The 18,247-nt window shown below is 49.1% G+C and overlaps 7 protein-coding genes across 7 annotated transcripts; 4 read left to right on the forward strand and 3 right to left on the reverse strand.

Annotated features, from left to right (window-relative positions):
• Window positions 1-287: 287 nt before the first annotated feature.
• Window positions 288-4,267, forward strand: N7525_003454 (putative cation chloride cotransporter; the record flags this gene model as incomplete). Its single annotated transcript, XM_002559100.2, has 4 exons — window positions 288-813; window positions 864-1,455; window positions 1,507-1,672; window positions 1,724-4,267. The coding sequence occupies 4 exons, from the start codon at window positions 288-290 to the stop codon at window positions 4,265-4,267; spliced, it is 3,828 nt and encodes a 1,275-aa protein (XP_002559146.1).
• Window positions 4,268-4,930: 663 nt separating this feature from the next.
• On the forward strand, window positions 4,931-6,487 carry erg12 (mevalonate kinase; the record flags this gene model as incomplete). Its single annotated transcript, XM_002559099.2, has 1 exon — window positions 4,931-6,487. One exon carries the CDS (start codon window positions 4,931-4,933, stop codon window positions 6,485-6,487), a length of 1,557 nt encoding a protein of 518 aa, XP_002559145.2.
• A 1,141-nt stretch (window positions 6,488-7,628) lies between these two features.
• N7525_003456 (uncharacterized protein) lies at window positions 7,629-9,656 on the reverse strand (the record flags this gene model as incomplete). The annotated part of the gene is made up of 5 exons (XM_002559098.2): window positions 7,629-8,726; window positions 8,789-8,873; window positions 8,935-9,333; window positions 9,386-9,521; window positions 9,632-9,656. The coding sequence occupies 5 exons, from the start codon at window positions 9,654-9,656 to the stop codon at window positions 7,629-7,631; spliced, it is 1,743 nt and encodes a 580-aa protein (XP_002559144.2).
• Window positions 9,657-10,425: 769 nt separating this feature from the next.
• Window positions 10,426-11,370, reverse strand: N7525_003457 (uncharacterized protein; the record flags this gene model as incomplete). The annotated part of the gene is made up of 1 exon (XM_002559097.1): window positions 10,426-11,370. The coding sequence occupies one exon, from the start codon at window positions 11,368-11,370 to the stop codon at window positions 10,426-10,428; it is 945 nt and encodes a 314-aa protein (XP_002559143.1).
• A 461-nt stretch (window positions 11,371-11,831) lies between these two features.
• Window positions 11,832-12,137, reverse strand: N7525_003458 (uncharacterized protein; the record flags this gene model as incomplete). The annotated part of the gene is made up of 1 exon (XM_061212712.1): window positions 11,832-12,137. The coding sequence occupies one exon, from the start codon at window positions 12,135-12,137 to the stop codon at window positions 11,832-11,834; it is 306 nt and encodes a 101-aa protein (XP_061069733.1).
• Window positions 12,138-12,836: 699 nt separating this feature from the next.
• On the forward strand, window positions 12,837-14,953 carry N7525_003459 (alpha-L-arabinofuranosidase A; the record flags this gene model as incomplete). The annotated part of the gene is made up of 4 exons (XM_061212713.1): window positions 12,837-13,025; window positions 13,086-13,101; window positions 13,151-14,490; window positions 14,564-14,953. The coding sequence occupies 4 exons, from the start codon at window positions 12,837-12,839 to the stop codon at window positions 14,951-14,953; spliced, it is 1,935 nt and encodes a 644-aa protein (XP_061069734.1).
• Window positions 14,954-16,322: 1,369 nt separating this feature from the next.
• On the forward strand, window positions 16,323-18,144 carry N7525_003460 (uncharacterized protein; the record flags this gene model as incomplete). The annotated part of the gene is made up of 3 exons (XM_061212714.1): window positions 16,323-17,066; window positions 17,088-17,264; window positions 17,323-18,144. 3 exons carry the CDS (start codon window positions 16,323-16,325, stop codon window positions 18,142-18,144), a joined length of 1,743 nt encoding a protein of 580 aa, XP_061069735.1.
• Between the last annotated feature and the right edge of the window lie 103 nt (window positions 18,145-18,247).

The following is an 18,247-nucleotide window of genomic DNA, read 5'->3' on the forward strand; positions in this document are numbered from 1 at the left end:
GGTGAAAAGGCCAAGATGTAACTGAGGAGGGTTTGAGACACTAATAATAGCGCCAAGCGGCCCGTGGCCGATCAGCTCGCTCCAAGAGCGGTTGATGGGATGCAAACTGTAAAATGTTTGCACCCCATCAACGTCATATGCTGATACAGCTTGTTTTTCTCTTTCGGTTCATTTGATATTAGCGCCGTCTCTTTTTGCAGACTCAATGGTCTTGCTGGGACTAACTGCTATTTAAATTATTTTGTTGTTTATGCCCTCATGTTGGTACCATAAATTTTGCAACTGATATGGCGAAACGAGTCGGAGAATCCTCCGACTCCTTGTCTCGGCGACGCCCAACTTTCGCGACTCGAACCGCTCAAGAGGATGTCTCACGTCTCGACCCCGAGGACTCAACACATACTATCTCCGACGAACGTACTCGCTTGCTACCCTCGCCACCGACTGGATGGGTCCGTCCGTATGAGCCCGTGAATTCGTCAGAACCAACCGAGGACCAACGCCATTCCTCGCCCATGAATTACTTCCGGGGCCTTGTTCGGTGGTGGCATAATGGAAGGGACGACGATCAAGAACATGAGACTAGCCGAGAGACCACTTCCCAAAATGTTTACCTGTCTGCGGATCCTCTCCACGACGCCCGTGCCGATAAGAAGGACAAGAGTGGATATCGATCCCGATCGGTGGATGAGCCGAAGAAGCTCGGTACATTCTCTGGTGTCTTTGTGCCCACGACATTGAATGTCCTGAGCATTCTTATGTTCCTTCGGTTCGGATTCATCCTGGGCCAAGCTGGTGTATTGGGCATATTAGGTGAGCATACGTCCTCACAAAGTCAGGATCTCACGTCTGATACATCAAAGGGCTGCTACTTGTGTCATACACGATCAACCTCGTGACAACCATGTCTCTATCCGCGATTGCAACAAACGGGACGGTCCGAGGCGGTGGTGCCTACTACCTTATTTCTAGATCTCTGGGCCCCGAATTTGGTGGCTCCATCGGCATTGTATTTTACCTTGGTTATGTGTTCAACACCGGCATGAATGCTGTTGGCTTAGTGGACTGTTTCACTCAGAACTTTGGGAGACAGTCTGGAGACTGGGCCAACTTCTTGGAGGAAGGATTTTGGTGGAAGTACCTATGGGGAACTATTATACTGGTATTTTGCACAGGAATTTGCTTGGCAGGAAGTTCCATATTTGCGAGGGCAAGTAATGGGCTCTTGGTCATACTACTCGTCGCCACTTTCAGCATACCGCTCTCTGCAGTTTTTATGAAACCTTTCCCAATTCCCCGTCAGGGCGTGGAGTTCACGGGACTTCGTTTGAAGACTTTGATGGGGAATCTCAAACCTCATCTAACCAAGGGAGCCGCAGGAAGCCAAATAAAAGGACGAGAGACCTTCCAAGACCTCTTTGGCATTCTATTCCCTGCCACAGGAGGTATCTTTGCGTAAGTTGGCGACTGCAGACTTTCTACCACATTTCACTAATCTGCTATCAGCGGTGCAAGTATGTCAGGTGATCTTAGAAACCCCAGCAAATCCATTCCTAAGGGTACGCTCTCGGGTTTGGCTTTGACCTTTGTCGCCTATGGACTTGTCATCCTTGCGATGGCGGCTTCGGTGACCCGGGAGTCTTTCTACAACAATGTGAATGTTATACAAATCGTAAGCTCCTATTTGACAGGAAGACTACAAGAACGTTCTAATTGAGTATAGGTCAATGCCTCTGATAGTGTGATCCTTCTCGGAGAATTCGCAACCAGTTTCTTTTCCGCCCTGATGGGCGTGATTGGTTCTGCGAAACTTCTTCAAGCTGTTGCGCGAGATAGCCTCTTGCCTGGCATAGGGATCTTTGCCCAAGGCGCACAGAAAACCGACGATCCCATATATGCCATTATTGTGACCTTTGTGTTCGCTCAGGTTACAATGCTCTTCGACATCAATCGCATCGCATCTTTTGTTACCATGACCTACTTGATGACTTTCCTTGTGACGAATCTCGCGTGTTTCCTCTTAAAGATTGGCTCCGCGCCCAATTTCCGTCCGTCGTTCCACTACTTCAACTGGCAGACTGCAGCGGCTGGAACACTCGTCAGTGGGATCAGCATGTTTTTTGTCGACGGGGTTTACGCTACAGGATGTGTAGGCATTCTGGTAGTTCTCTTCTTACTGATCCATTATAGCTCGCCACCCAAGCCTTGGGGCGATGTCAGCCAAAGTCTGATCTATCATCAAGTGCGAAAATACTTGCTTCGTCTGCGTCAGGAGCACGTCAAGTTCTGGCGTCCTCAGATCCTGCTATTTGTCAGCGACATCGACAGGCAATACAAAATGGTCTCCTTCTGCAACTCTTTAAAGAAAGGATCTCTGTTTGTACTAGCTCATGTTCTTGTAACGGATGACTTTTCAGCAGCTGTCCCCGAAGCACGTCGACAACAGACAGCGTGGACAAAATTTGTCGAGTATTCCAAGATCAAAGCCTTCGTCAACATTGCCATTTCGCCCGCTGCAGAATGGGGTATGCGGAATATTGTTTTGAATTCCGGATTGGGCGGCATGAGGCCCAACATCGTTGTGATAGACCAATTTCGATCTGACCAGTCACTTGTTGAAACCTTTTCTTTGAACAGTGGCCGCAGAGACTCGAGGGCCAGACGCCATTCGATTCACTCGAGCCCGCGGACCGAGGGTTCCAGCGCGTCTGTATCCGCAAACCCGCCCATGAGCGGGCAGAGTTATGTCACAATCCTCGAAGACCTCTTATTCAAGCTTCGGATAAATGTTGCCGTAGCTAAAGGATTCGAGGACCTGGAGTTACCCGACTCCCGCGGTCGTCACACTAAGAAGTATATTGATTTGTGGCCGATCCAAATGTCTGCCGAGCTTGGGGCTGACAGTGAAAGCAAGCAAAATGTGCTGACCACCAATTTTGACACATACACTCTGATCCTTCAACTGGGTTGTATTCTCAACACTGTTCCCTCCTGGAAGAAGACATACAAAATCCGAGTTGCGGTGTTCGTGGAGTACGAGACCGATGTGGAAGATGAGAGACGGCGAGTCGAGGCTCTCCTTGACAAATTACGGATTGAAGCCGAAGTCTTGGTTTTCTGGCTTGCCTGTGGTGATCTCCAGGCCTATCAAACTATCGTGAATGGCGACGCTTCGGTTACAGCTGATGCCCGAGAGAGGGTTAATTCTGCTCTACAGGGGGAGGACTGGTGGCAAGGGCTCTTACAAGCTCGTGCCCTAGATCGAGACCTCCAGGATTTGGATAGAACCAGTGACAGTTTCCACCTTGATAAGTCATATACCTGGCAAGGACCATCGAGCCAAGACAGTGGAGGAAAACCTTTGCACCCTCGAGTGACTGGCTTAAGGAAACTGATTCAGTCCACTGGACGCAGACGGTCGGTCTCCAGCTTCCGGGCTCTCGGAGGAGTGAACCTCGGCATGCAAACGCATCGTTTGCTAGATGCATTCGTCGACTACGACAGCTCCGACAGCTCTGTTGAGAGCGAAGAAAGTGATTTAGAAGCATATGTTAGCGATCCAGAACCAGAGGACGGCGGAGAGGATATAGTCAGCGCTCGAAATGAGGCTGAAACCGTTTCCGGCTCTTCAAGACTCCTTGGCCGGTCCAAGACCGAGGATTGCAGCCCTAGCGGAGACTCACCGAGCACACTAGTGCTTTCCAACCAGGTGATCCCGTCCATAATTGAGACTGGCGACGATGCCTCCCCGAAGAGCAAAACTCCAGGTCTACGGCCCTCTATGAGCCGTTCTGCTTCCAGCAATCGGTTTAGCTCGTCACCCATCCCGGAAGCCAAAGTGAACACTGAATCTGAGGAGGGAAATGGACCGTCTATCATGTTTGCAACGCAAAACTCACCTCCACGATTTGCAAACAAGCTAGATTCTATCTACGCTCGTCGCCCATCTGCCGTGTCCCCCACCTCTCCTGGTGCCCACAGCAGCTCACATACAAATGCAACGGGTTACCCTGGTGTAGCATCGGTTCCATTGTCTTTCAATGATCTCCCGAGTCGAGCACAGCATTTGATTTTGAACGAATTGATGGTTCAGCAGAGTGGTGATACCGCCGTTATCTTCACGACTCTGCCGTCTCCCGTGGAGGGGACTTCGCTTAGCGCGGATGACAGTGCGTCTTATTTGAGCGACCTGGACGTCCTGTGGACCGGCTTGCCCCCGTGTCTGCTGGTGCATAGTAATAGTATGACCGTGACGATGAATTTGTGATGAAGACATGACTGCGAATTATACAAAAGTGTACATAGCACACGCTAGATTTCATTTATTTTCGGACTTAGATTGTTGTATTTAATGGGAATGTTATTATGCACATACTTATTCTATTCAGTAGATTTAAAAACAAGAGAGTACCTGGTGGTAATTGTAAATGCCAGACATGAAGGGCATAGAGATGATCACCCCGGCGCTACTGCACGCCACAAAATCTCTGCACTTGGGATATTATTTGAACAGAGGGAACACCGGACAACCAGAATGGTAACTAAAAGGGTAATAATTGACCTAATAAGGCAAAATAACCATCCTATATATAGTAGTAAACCGTTAAGAGTCAGATTAATAGCGATTGGTATTGGTGTGGCTGTGATTGGGCCATCCCTCTCTTCTCGTTCCCTGGTATACCCAGTAGCTTCGAGCACTTCTCCAACTTTCCGTCTACTTGCTGACTGCAGTACTCCAGTACTCCAGTGCTTCAGTACTCCATATACTTGGCTACATCCTGGCTCTTTGGCCATTCCACTCATTCTTTTCTTTCCTTGGTCTTCTATCTCTATCCTTTTAATTCCTAATCCAGACTTCGCCCCTTTCTTGCCCCCTCAAATTCCAGTCTCGCCTGATCCCGCCTGTCCAATCCGCCTAATCCTGCCTGTCATGACCGAGAATGTCACGCTCCCATTGAACGGTATATATACCACAAATCGCCGCACGGTCGACTTCCACCCCGAAAGCACGGTCAAAGTTCTCCCTAGTAAGGGCGTGAATGGGAACTGCGTCGACGATAGCTCCGACAGCGCCTCCGTCTCCTCGGAAACACAAGCGATCGCGCGGCCGAGAATGGCTCGCAAGGCCTCTTCGCCAATGGCGCCCGCCTTTATGGTATCGGCGCCGGGCAAAGTCATCGTTTTTGGCGAGCATGCTGTGGTCCACGGCAAGGCTGCCATGGCCGCAGCCATCTCTCTCCGCTCCTACCTTCTTGTGACCACCCTCTCCAAATCACAGCGCACGATAACATTGAACTTCCGAGACCTTGGTTTTAGTCACACTTGGGATATTGACACCCTACCCTGGGACAAGTTTCACGAGCCTTCAAAAAAGAAGTTTTACTACAGCCTTGTCACGGAACTCGACCCAGAACTTGTCGAGGCAATCGAACCACACCTTCAGGGCGTCTCTAAGGGCCTCCCAGAGGAGCAGCGCAAGATTCATATCCGCTCCGCATCCTCGTTCCTCTACCTCTTCCTCTCACTAGGCTCCCCGCAAAGCCCAGGCGCCATATACACCCTTCGATCCACTATCCCTACCGGAGCCGGCCTAGGTAGTAGTGCCAGCGTCTGCGTTTGTCTTAGTACTGCACTGCTTCTTCAAATCCGTACCCTCTCCGGGCCCCACCCAGACCAGCCACCGGAGGAGGCAGAGACACAAATCGAGCGTATCAACCGCTGGGCATTCGTTGGAGAACTCTGTATCCATGGCAATCCTAGCGGGGTGGACAACACGGTGGCCGCAGGCGGTAAGGCTGTGATTTTCCGGCGCGACGATTCCTCGAAGACTCGAACCGTTATTTCACTACCGACTTTCCCCGAACTCCCCCTCCTCCTTGTCAACACCCAACAAGCGCGTTCCACAAAGACAGAAGTTAGCAAAGTCGGAGCCCTGAGAGACGCCCATCCTATCGTGACGGAGTCAATACTTAACGGCATCGACCACGTGACATGTTCTGCACAACGTCTAATCGAGGACCCTAGCTTCGAGGGAATTAGCGAGACCACCCTCGCCCACTTTGGAACCCTCATCCGTATCAACCACGGCTTCCTTGTCTCCCTAGGCGTCTCTCACCCCCGCCTCGAACGCATTCGCGAACTTGTCGACTACGCCGACATCGGCTGGACAAAGCTGACCGGTGCAGGCGGTGGTGGGTGTGCGATTACCCTCCTCCGGCCTAACGCGAAAGCGGAAGTCAAACAGGACCTCGAACAGAAGTTCGATAAGGAGGGTTTCACTACTTATGAGGTTACCCTTGGCGTTGACGGTGTTGGTGTTCTCTACCCGGCTGTCTTGCGTAATGGCTCAGATGAAGAGGGTGGTGAGGAAATCGATCAGCAGAAGTTCGAAAATGCCGAGGGCACTGAAGGCATTGAACGTCTTGTTGGTGTAGGAGTGGAGGAGAAGAGAGAGGGCTGGAAGTTCTGGAAGCGAACTATCAATTAAGCCGCTTGTCTTGGCCTCAGTCCCTCCCGACATGCATGTGACACAGATCCTCATACCTAGGCTCACCACCCTTTTGACTTGACCTCGAGACCAGGCCCGGACCTTCTTTTTTACTCATTCATTTCCCATTCTCTGTACACATTATCCTTATGCACTATACACCCACTTTTTTCTCTTCATGCTCGGTGTCAACCTGATCGTCTACCTGTTGAGTTTTGTCTGGACTTCACCATCCACCTTCATCTCTATTCTGTTCTGATTCCGGTTCTGATTCTGTTTGCTGCCCTTTCACTTCTCGGTTTTTCGCAACTCTCATTCCGGGCTTTCCCTTTGCATGAAATTAATTGACGACATGACTGTGGAAGAACTGCTCACCTAGACCTGTTCGGATTTCCCGATACATCAATCACATAATATTGTTCTACTCGGTAAAGCTCGCTTCTGTTTCCCCACGTAAAGCCCGCGGTCAACCTCCTGCGTATGTATTCGTTAACACAGTCAAGTCTATGAGCATGAACACATGGCATAAATGGAACGAGATTCCCATGGATGATGCACCGAGGAGTGGAAGAAGGAAAGATAGCGGAAGGAGAGGGAGAGTCAGTTATAGCTCTCTATGACGGTAGCAAACATGTTATCAAACAGGGGCCGCCCGTGGATCGGTCTCCAGTGCGTATTGATGTCAATGTATGGAATAGGGAGTAGGAAATGGATAGAGAGAGAGGCTACTTATAGCTCCATGGCGGTCCAGGATTCGAGCAAGACACCTTGTTTCCTGAATTAAGACAGAACCTCTCTCCACTGCCTCGCGACCTCAATAGCAATCTTTTTCGCCGAGACCACCTGCTTCTGAAGATGTATACTCTCCTGAGCCCTTTCTAGGAAGACCCCTCCAACAATGATCCATTGGAAGCTTTAATATATAGTTGAGAGGAGAGATCACTAGATCTGTGCTATCAGTTTGCTTTAATAACAATAGATTATCAACGTTCTGGAATGAATTGATTAAAAAAAAAAAAAAAAAGAAAAGAAAGGAAAGGAAAACTAGAAATGCAATCTCAAAAGGGACGGACGCTAAGTGATCAATTGAACGCGGCTAACCAATGGAACATAAAGAACTCCAAAGCTTGCTCACAGCTCTTTAATATTCTTCCACAAGACTTTGCTGGCCCTGTTGCAATGCCATAGGGATCTTCTCCAAGCACTGAGCAGCAGCAGCAAAGAAGCCGAGGAAGACCTTGCTCGGCCGCAAAACACGGCTCAAGTATTCAGGGTGGAATTGCACGCCGATGAAAAAGGGATGATCGCGGATCTCAATAATCTCGATACGCTTGCCGGTAGGATCTTTGCCAACAACAGCAAGACCGGCTTTCTCAAGCTCCTCGACCATTTCCGGGTTGATTTCGTACTGGTTCCGGTGACGCTCCTCAATTTGGGAAATCGGGGGACCATACAAGGATCGTAGCTTTGACCACTCGGTACCGTCCTTGAAAATGCATGGATGCTTGCCCAGACGCATGGTGTCACGGCTATTTTCCTGATTATGTCCAGGCATGTAAACGATCACATGGTTCTTAGATTCTGGATGGAGCTCTTGACTTCCAGCGTCCGGGATACCCATGACATGGCGGGCATATTCAACCACTGTGAGTTGCATGCCGAGGCATATGCCTAGGAATGGCTTTTTATTAGTTCTTGCCCAGGTGATTGCCCTGATCATCCCGCCGGTAGCGTGAGTACCAAAGCCACCAGGTACGACAATGCCCTTGACGCTACAGAGATCATGCCAAGCTTTGTGATACTTGACTGCAGAGGTGCGATAAGTCTCCTCCTCGAGATGTGCCGCGTCAATCCATATAATTCGGACTTTCTTGTGGCAGTACATGGCCGCGTGTTCGATCGACTTAGAGACACTGAGGTAGGCATCTTTATTGGATGTGTATTTTCCAACAAGGGCGATTGATATTGTGTCGATGATAGTATCTTGACTTCGAACAAGATAAACCCAGTTGTCCCACATACGCTTGCCCTGTTCAACATGGGGGTGTGCTCGATCAAGTTGAAGGTCGAGGTACTCGCAGAGGATGCCCAGAATATTCTGTTTCTCGAGGAGAAGCGGTACGTGGTATGTGGTTGATCCGTCATGTACGGAAATGACCTGTTCTGGCTCCATTGAGCACATATTGGCAATTTTCTGGATGGTACCTGGATCCAATGCCGCCTCGCAGCGGCAGGCAACCTGTAATTGATTAGCTTAGAGTGCACGGTATATACATGTATGAATAGAGAGCGATAACATACTAGAAGTGGGCTTAGTCCAGCGCTCCGAACGTCGGAAATGGATCTTTGGGTTGGCTTCGTCTTCTGCTCGCCAGAAGCTCCCGGTCTGGCCCGATGTTAGATTAGCTTATAGCGGTGTTTCGTCGCCTGAAGCAAGAAGAGCTTACGGCACAACAGGGACATAAGCTACGTGAATTTGAACGAAATTTTCTTTGCCGACCCTCTTTCGAAGCTGGGCGAGAGCGTAGATGAAAGGTGAACTTTCGATATCGCCCACGGTCCCACCTAGCTCAATAATACACACATCAGGCTCGGCTTGGGATTCGTCCACAGGTATCTTCGCTGTCCGTTCGATGTATCCTTGGATGGCATTGGTGAAATGAGGCACCACTTGAACAGTTTTGCCTAAGTAGTGGCCGGTCCGTTCCCTAGAGATGATGTCTAGGTAGATCTCCCCAGCTGTGATGTTATGGCTGCGCTGGAGAGTGGTCGAAAGGTAACGCTCAAAATTGCCAAGGTCAAGGTTAACCTCACCCCCATCGTCCGTCACATAGACCTCTCCATGGCTATATCGATCAGGAAATGAGTCCACAGAAGCTGCATCAGGTCGGGACTTACTGCAGTGGGCTCATTGTGCCGGAATCGATGTTGATGTAGGGATCTATCTTGATGGTGGTGACGACAAACCCTTTGCTTTGCAGCAGCAAACCTGCACTCGAAGCAACAATGCCCTTCCCTGCCCCAGAAATGACGCCTAGCAATGTCAGTCTCATATCTCTTGCTATACCTCGAAATGGAGATTGCCCCGCTTTTCTCCACGGGCTAACGGTGGAGCCACTTCTGGCAGATCACCGTTGAACTCACCTCCAGATACCACGATGTACTTCATTTTCACACTGTGGTCAAAGTTGGATAAGAATATTGATGGAAATCAAAGGGCAATATTGCATATGTAGAGGGAGGAGAGCTAATCCCGATTTGGAAACAGATCTGTTTGACATGTGAGATGGCAGATCAGACACCGCCTTCATCTTCAGCTTCTTCTCTTCTCTGACCATCCTGTTTTGTTTGTCAGGAATGAGACTATTAAGAAGCAAGAAAAACCAATTTTTGCTACATGAATCCTTCCATACTTGGTGACTTAGTTGTTCGCCTGAATTTAGAAGTGGAATTTGGTTGGACACTTGTACGGTACCACTATCGTACATCGTCAAAGGTATAAACTCAACTACCATCAGGCGAATTTCGATATCAGTGTTTCTTTTGGTTATTCAAGTCACAGATATTCAGGACTTCGACTATGATGGGCTTACCTAGGTAGCTATACGTACCATTTTTCACATTCTTAACCAAAACAACAGGGTTCGAGAGAAAAATAAAGGAAGGGAGAAAGATGGGCCAGACAAAGCAGCAATGTTATTATACAGAGGCCCACGATAGTTAAGTAACGTTACAAACAGAACAGTCATCATGATCATCATAAACGTAAGACATCAGCAATCCAGGCCGGATATTATGTGGGACCCCTGGCTTGAGTCTCGAGCAGTCTCGCACCTCCCCAGAAATCTTTCGAATCAACACATCCTTCGTGAGTAGAACATCGTCTTCCATGAGGTCTGCCGCTTGGTGGTCAACGAACATGATAGACTCGAGACGACTTATAGGAAACTCTGCCCACTCCAGATATCCTCGGCAAAAGTTCTCAGCTCTTGCCCGGGTATCACGAAGTCTCTCTCTAGGGGCTGGTGAGGAGGACGGCCAACAATCTTGTCGAAGGGTAGATCTAGCTGTGTAGTAGTCGTAGTTGTGCCATTCATGTAGGACTCTCCGGTAACAGATGTTGTGTTATTCGTTCGAGATAATTTAAGGAATGCAGTACGACACGCTGAAAGGGATGACCTTGTAAGGACGCCATATCCTCGGGGAACAAGTTCCCATCGGTGTAAGATGATCTCGGGATCCTTGCGGTTGATGTTGATCGTAATCACAAGTTTCACAGATGAGGAGTAAGTCACAAGCCAACCGTACGCATCAAGCGAAAGTTGTCGCGCAGACTCAGACAATCCTACCTCTACCACAAAACTCGGCCTTGCAATTGCCGAAGCCGGAGCCCAGCTGCAGTCAGCCTCCTGTTTCCAATCTCCAACCGTAACTGTTGTCGAGCCGACAGGCCTTACGTCACGATGGACGTTCATCGTACGCAGCTCGGCAGAAATCAGCTCATCAAATGATCTTATTGCAAGTTCGTGTGCAGGGTTCGGCATGACTTTCGCGATCAAGATTCCCGTTTCTACGTTGTAAAAGAATCGACAGTACTTGCTTGTTCGCGACCCATCATCACTCAGTCTAGAATATTGCGCCGGGGGGACAGACATGAAGACGAGGTACTGATCCTGAGTTTGGTCTTGCTGAAGCGCTCGTTGACGGCGTTCCAAGGAATTTCGTAAGCTCTTGTTGGTGGTGAATGGCTGCTGCTTCACTTCCTTCGCCAGTTGCGCAAGAGGATCCTCAGATTTAGATTCAATTGACGAGAACTCAGAATATGAGAGCTCAGAAGATAAAGACTGGGACGCGGCGTCCGAGGTGGATCGAAGGAAGTCCATGGTGGGTGAGAAGGTAGGGTGGGAAGTGAGAAGGAGGTGAGAAGGCAGGCAGGTAAAATAGGCAAGCACTCACGACTGGTAAAAAGAGAAAGGCGGTCATATCTTTGCCTATGATTGTTTTGATCACGGCGTATTAATGACGTGACGGCCAATATTACAACTTCGATATTTCACATTAGTAATATTGTACACTGGATAATATATGTTATGGAATCTGCTCGGAGGAATCAAGATGATGATATCCAGGTGCTCTGTCGGAGCTACGTAAGATAAGGTATATCCCGAGGTCGGCTCCCAGAGCTTAGTAAGATATTAGTGATCCTCCTTTAGTCATCCATCAGGCCCGCCTAAGCCCTCATATCTGCCCCCCTCGAAAAACTGCTGGCGCCCTCGCCAGTGGGGGTCGAAAACCGGATTCAATCCCTCTAGAAGTCCTCAATGAATGGTCCTCTTAAAGGTGTTTACGGTATAGGCCGCATTACATTTACAATCATCTGAACTTCCCACTTCAGTACATCATCTTTCAGCGTATTAATGCAGTGGTCGACAAGTAGCAGTCCCTCGGTAAATGCGATAGTGTCCCGAATGGTGTTAAGCGAGGGGCCTAAGCCTTCGTGCATCGCCCGGACAACTCGTGCGTCTCCCTCAACAAAGCGGGCACGGAAATCAACAAGCCCAGCGTGGTCCAACGAGGTGATACGCTCAAGTTGTTTGGAGTTGCCGACAGCTTGGTGAAGAGCTTCTACAGCCAGTAAAAGCGAGACCATAGGCCCCTACGAGGTCTGTTGCTCCTTGAATCTGGCTGATCTGGAGGCGTAGATCCGAATTGCGGAGAGAAGTAGAGAGCGGCTTGGGGATAGTGTTATGGAATCAACTGGGAGGAATCAAGATGATTCTATTCCTAGCTAAGAACTACTCAGTGAGCAAAAAGCGGCAAGGACTGAGCACTAAGACGGAAATGGATAGCCAAGAAGTGGCAGAGGAAATCAAGTACATAGGTAGTTGCAAGCCCTAACATGAAGTTCCAATCCCACCTCGGGAGTATCCGACGTCATGACTTCCCTCAACTGTCATGCACAATGGACACCAATACTCAACGCATGGTGTAGGAGGAAAGCAAGATTGAGGCACACGTGAAATTTAAGCGCAAGATCAAACGTCCAAAAGATGCTCGTCTTGATGGGACGCACGTCTCCCTACATGTCGCCATGTCGGTAGACCCAAGTGTTCTCAGACACGCATGCGGCCACCATTTCAGTGTCCATGATGCCTCTATAGAGAACAGCTTTCAGGCCAGGTCCAAGACGAACGAATCAAACCCCACAGTCGTACAGATTACTCCGTCTAAGACAGGGGCAGTGCTTTTTCGAAAACCTTAACTTTCCTGATCATGGCTTTTTAGCAACTCTCTTCGTTCCCCTGCAAATTCTTGCTACACATATCTTTTCTTTGGATTCGGACTAGTCATGAAGTCTGACTCTGTGAAATGCGCCGGTCTCGCGACATCTATTGCTTTGGCTACATGTCTAACAAGCGTGCTGGCTGGGGGGAATAGCTCGACCGAAAGGAATAGCTCAACTGTCCCAGTCAGCCTGACAGTCGCAAGGGAAGGAGGGAATGAGTCTAGTCCGCTTCTCTATGGAGTTATGTTCGAGGTGAGTAACAAGTTAGCTCTATGTGCAACCAACTGTGTCGCTAACCTTCGATATTGTTAGGAAATGGACCGTTCTGGTAGGGAACTTGCACTAAGTGATCACGAACTTGACTAAAATATTTCAAGGCGATGGTGGAATCCACGGACAAGTGCTGCAGAACAATGGATTCCAAGGAACTAGTCTCGGGTTGACTGCCTACGCTCCGGTGGGAGATGTGAATATCTTCCAGGATACCTCAAAGCCCGTCAGCAAAGCAATTACGTCTTCGCTCAATGTTGAAGTACCGGACGGGGTAACAAACTATGTTGGCTTTGCCAACACCGGTTACAACGGAATTCCAGTCACAGGCGCCACATACAACTGTTCCTTCTGGATGATGGGTAACTACTCGGGGACTATCAATCTGCAGCTTGTTGGGTCGCATAGCGGTTCGGTGTACGCTGACCACAACTTGACTGTGAAGAGTACGGATTCAAAATTCACGGAATTCAAAACCAGGTTCAACACGACTTATACACCGAAAGGGGATAATGAGTGGCATTTGACATTCGATGGATCGAAAGTTGCTGGTAGCTCTTTGAACTTTGGCTTAATCCAGTTGTTTCCTCCCACCTTCAAAGGAAGAGAGAATGGCTTACGAGATGATATTGCAACATTTCTAGACGAGGTCAATCCAGCATTTCTCCGGTTTCCAGGCGGGAACAACATCGAAGGCTTACAGGTTGATTCTCGCTGGAAATGGAACACCACGATTGGACCCGTGGTCGAGCGCCCAGGAAGAGAGAGCGACTGGTTCTACCCCAATACAGATGCCCTCGGCCTGGACGAGTATTTGTGGTGGTGCGAAGACATGAACATGGCGCCACTACTGGCTGTGTGGTCTGGCAAGTCCTATGGGGACATTCTCTCCGGGCCGGACCTCGAGCCCTTCGTCGAGGATACCATGAATGAGATGGAATATCTCTTTGGCGACCCCTCGACACATTATGGCAAACTCCGAGCCCAGAACGGTCGGAAAGATCCATGGAAGGTCGACCTTATTGAAATCGGCAACGAGGACGACCTCACCGGCGGCTGTGAAACCTATCCGGACCGTTTTAATCAATTATACAAGGCCATCCACGACAAGTACCCGCATATCACAATTATTGCTTCCCATGGGAACTATTCGTGTTTGCCATCTCCGCTTCCCAAAGATGTCATCATCGACCTGCATCTGTACCGAGCACCAGACGATTTTGTCAAATTGTTCGACCAGTTTGATAACCAGCCGCGGAACCAATCAGTAATGGTTGGTGAGTTCGGATGTCGCAATACTACAGCAGAGAGAGGAGTATCGTGGCCATATATGCAGGGCAGCTGTAGTGAGGCCGTGTACATGATTGGAATGGAGCGCAACAGCGATATTGTCAAGATGGCGACTTATGCGCCTTTGATACAGCACTTTGGTTTCGACAATTGGACCGTAAGGATATCTATCCGAGAATCTGTTAAAGCAACATTGGGGATATAGCTGACAATGCTGTTCTTACTTCTAGCCCACACTTTACGGGTTTGATTCGGCTCCCGACTCTATCACACCAACGGTTTCATATTTTGTGCAAAAGATGTTCGCATCCAACAAGGGTGACACCATTCTTCCGGTTCACTCATCAACAGGATTTGGACCTGTCTACTGGGTGGCTTCGAAGACAGGCTCACAATACTACTTGAAACTGGCGAACTACGGTCCCGAACAGCAGACTGTCAAAGTGAGTATACCAGGAACCAAAACTGGTAAACTGGAGATGCTTGCTGGTCCCAAGTACCAGGGTGACACACCTTACAACGTACAAATCCAAACCGTCACCACCAGTATCTTCAATGGGCAAGGAAATTATTCAATTAGCATGGATCCTTGGGCTGTCGCTGTTCTGGCAGTCTCTTGAACGGGATGATTTTACATGTTCAATGTTTCATGTGGTGTGTATCCTGTTCATTGCAAGAATATGAAGCATACTCAGCATGTGTCAACAGACTTCATGGTCCGGTTTCTGCGTCTCACTGATAACTACGTCCCATAATACGTCTGGCGATATAAATGAAAATTCAATCCAAAATTTCCACTGGAACCTCAACAACCTTGTCACGGATATAATCCCCGAATCCATTGCCAAACCCATCCAGTCGACTCGAGCTGCTAACACCCCGAACCAGGAATCCCATAGATCATGAAGTGAACAGCATGAACGTACGGGAATTCCACTCTCTCAACCAAGAACGACTCATCCCAGACATCTCATCAACGAGCATCTCGAGCATTCTTTCAACGCTCATATAAGACCGCAACCAAGTCCAGTGAGTGGCATTAGGGAAGATCCCGAGGTTGAGGTTGGATTCTTGTACCCGCCAGGTAATCACCCGTGATAAAGTCTGACATCTCCTAGAGTGGCTTGGCGATACATCTCATATGCAGGATTACCTTTGTACATTAGCACTGTTGGTTTTTTAATCTAAATGTTCTCCATACCATGATAGTCAGAGCAATTGGCGACTCGGACTGGTCGGCTATTTTCACTTGGACTGGTAGACATGGGGTGTTGGTTCTCTTTATTTTCATAGAGTATTTGGTAAATAGTTGGTCTTGGACTAGATTCATGCAGATTATAACGAAATATTAGAAGTAAATCCTTATAGTATTATATTTATTATATCTACTATATTCCCATAGTTATTCCAAGCCAAGTTCGTGAATCCCCTCGGTTGGAGAGAAGAACACCGAGGCAGAGAAGAAAACCCCACGGAAAATCCCAGTGACAAACCCCTGTGGATGATCGGTGTCAACAAGTTCACCGATCGAGCCAATCAAATGAGAGTGATGGCTTTAATTCAAGCTAATCCAAGCCTTCTCTTTGATTGAGGCTGATTTTCCCTGTCACAATTGTCCCGTGGGCCTTTTCCTTCCCGTGGCGCCCCCGAAAGCGCCGGCTGCGAGGGGAGTCACATCAATCCATGCCCGATTGGGAACAATCCCGATCTATGGACCAGTAGTATCTTTGCACCATTGTTGGATGTTGGTAAGATTTGGATATTATCTAAAAAGGAATACGAGATGATGTGTTGGTCCCGGAATTGAAGCTTGAGGTTTAGAACATTTTAGAACCCATGTAAGTACTTCGAATGTCCATATAAGGAGGGGTGTTGCTGTCGTGTATTTAGAGGTCCGTCAAGATTATAGAAATTGCAATTGTCACTTCCTTTGTTCCTTTGTTCCTTTGTTCCTTTGTTCTTTCTTCCTTTGTCTGTCTTCGAACCAAAATGCCCATGCACGAGACTATTCCCGGAAACGAGGTCTACGGACCCGGAACCTACATCGACAAGTCCGTTCTCCCTATACCCCAAGATGCCCGTCGAATCTTTGTGCTGTTGGCGTCGCGAACACCGGGTTTCACAAAAGACACTGCACTGTGGGACACTGTCAACTTCGAAGGCAGGCCGGACCCTATGGTCCCCGGTCCGATGAAGTCCCCCGTCGTGACAGCGGCTCTGCACGCCATGTGTGGGCTAGTCGGAAACGAGCTTCTTGAGCTACGGGATGGCAAGCCAGCCAAGGAAGCGAGCGTGACTGTAAACACAGACCATGCTGGAATTTGGCTTGCATCGACATTCACGGCATTCGTGAATGGCAAGGACATCTCAACTCTTGCACGGGCCCGCGAACTTCCTAACATCTTCGACAGGGACTTTGAGAAGGGGTTCGGGATCGGTCCATTGGCTGGTCGAGCAACTGCACTGTATCCCACCAAGGACTCCGGGGTGTGGTATCAACTTCACGGGTCGCTCGATGCAAGCAAGACACTCTGCTCGATGGGGATTGATATGGATGTGCCGTTGAAATCTTTTCAGGAGGGATATGCGTATATTCGGGAACATGTGCAGAAATGGGGTCCTGATGAACTTGAGATGCATAACCTGAGACATGGATTATGTGGGAGCATCTGTTACTCACCCGAGGGCTGGAGAAAGACTGAGATGGGAAAGCGGCTTGCGGAATATCCTCTCGTGAATTATACGCGTGAATAGTATGCGCAATCGACGCCGTCGGTCCCATTAAGTCAGCTCCCTGATCGTCGGCCTCTGGCTGGGATCAAGGTGGTGGAGATGGTGCGGATTATCGCCGGTCCCACTGTTGGGGTAATCCTCGCATCGTTTGGTGCAGATGTCATCCGTGTCAACTGCAGTAGACTGGCAGATTTGAATGTTAGTGAAATGGATTTTGCCCCTTTGTCTTGAAACCAAATACTGACAGGCCCAACAGGTCCTCCAATTAACGCTCAACGCTGGAAAACGCACGATTGATCTGGATATTGGAAAGGCGGAGGAAATGGCCCGGCTCAAGGAGCTGGTGGGCGACGCAGACGTGTTTGTCCAGGGCTTCCGGTATGGGTCGCTAGATCGGAAGGGACTCGGTCTGCAAAGCATGCTGGATGTGGCAGCCAGAAGAAACAAGGGCATTGTCTACGTCGACGAAAACTGCTACGGTCCATCTGGACCATTCGCCGAGAGACCTGGCTGGCAGCAGATCGGGGATGCCGCATCGGGTGCTTCATACGTGATGGGTCGGTCGCTTGGATTCGATGAAGGGACGAGTGTTCTTCCACCATTGCCAGTCTCTGACATGACTACTGGCGTTGTAGGTGCCCTCGCGACAATGTTGGCCATCCGGGACAGGGCTCAGAAAGGAGGCTCATATCACGTTGTAAGCTCGTTTGTGGCAGGGGACGCGATTCTGGTAGACCCCGAAGTTGGTCTCTATCCCGTTGAGGTGGTACAAAAAACTTTCGATACGTTCAAATTCGCGCACTCGTCTCCGGATCAGTTCGTCTCGGAAATTATGATTCAGGTGATCGATGGGTGGAAACGAGTTTTCCCGGAATATCTTGCACAAGACTCCCCATTTATGATGAGCTTTGAAGATAGCCCATGGGGACGGATGGATATGCTGAGGCCCGTGGCCAGACTAGATGACGAGGACGCAAGTCCTATTTGGAGAAATGCTCCTGTTCCAAATTGCCATCACGACCAAAACATCACCTGGCATGACCATGTTGCAAGGAGGCTTCCCGAGTTGTCATATTAGTACATACGATAGAACTCCATAATAATAATGCTCAAATTCACAGTTCCCCAGTGCTTTCAGCTAAATCATACACCCCAAAATCATACGCCGGAGAGACGCCTGC

This window comes from Penicillium rubens (assembly GCF_028828025.1).
Source record: "Penicillium rubens strain IBT 27055 chromosome Unknown utg000002l_segment0_segment0, whole genome shotgun sequence".
NCBI classification, from domain to species: Eukaryota; Fungi; Ascomycota; class Eurotiomycetes; order Eurotiales; family Aspergillaceae; genus Penicillium; species Penicillium rubens.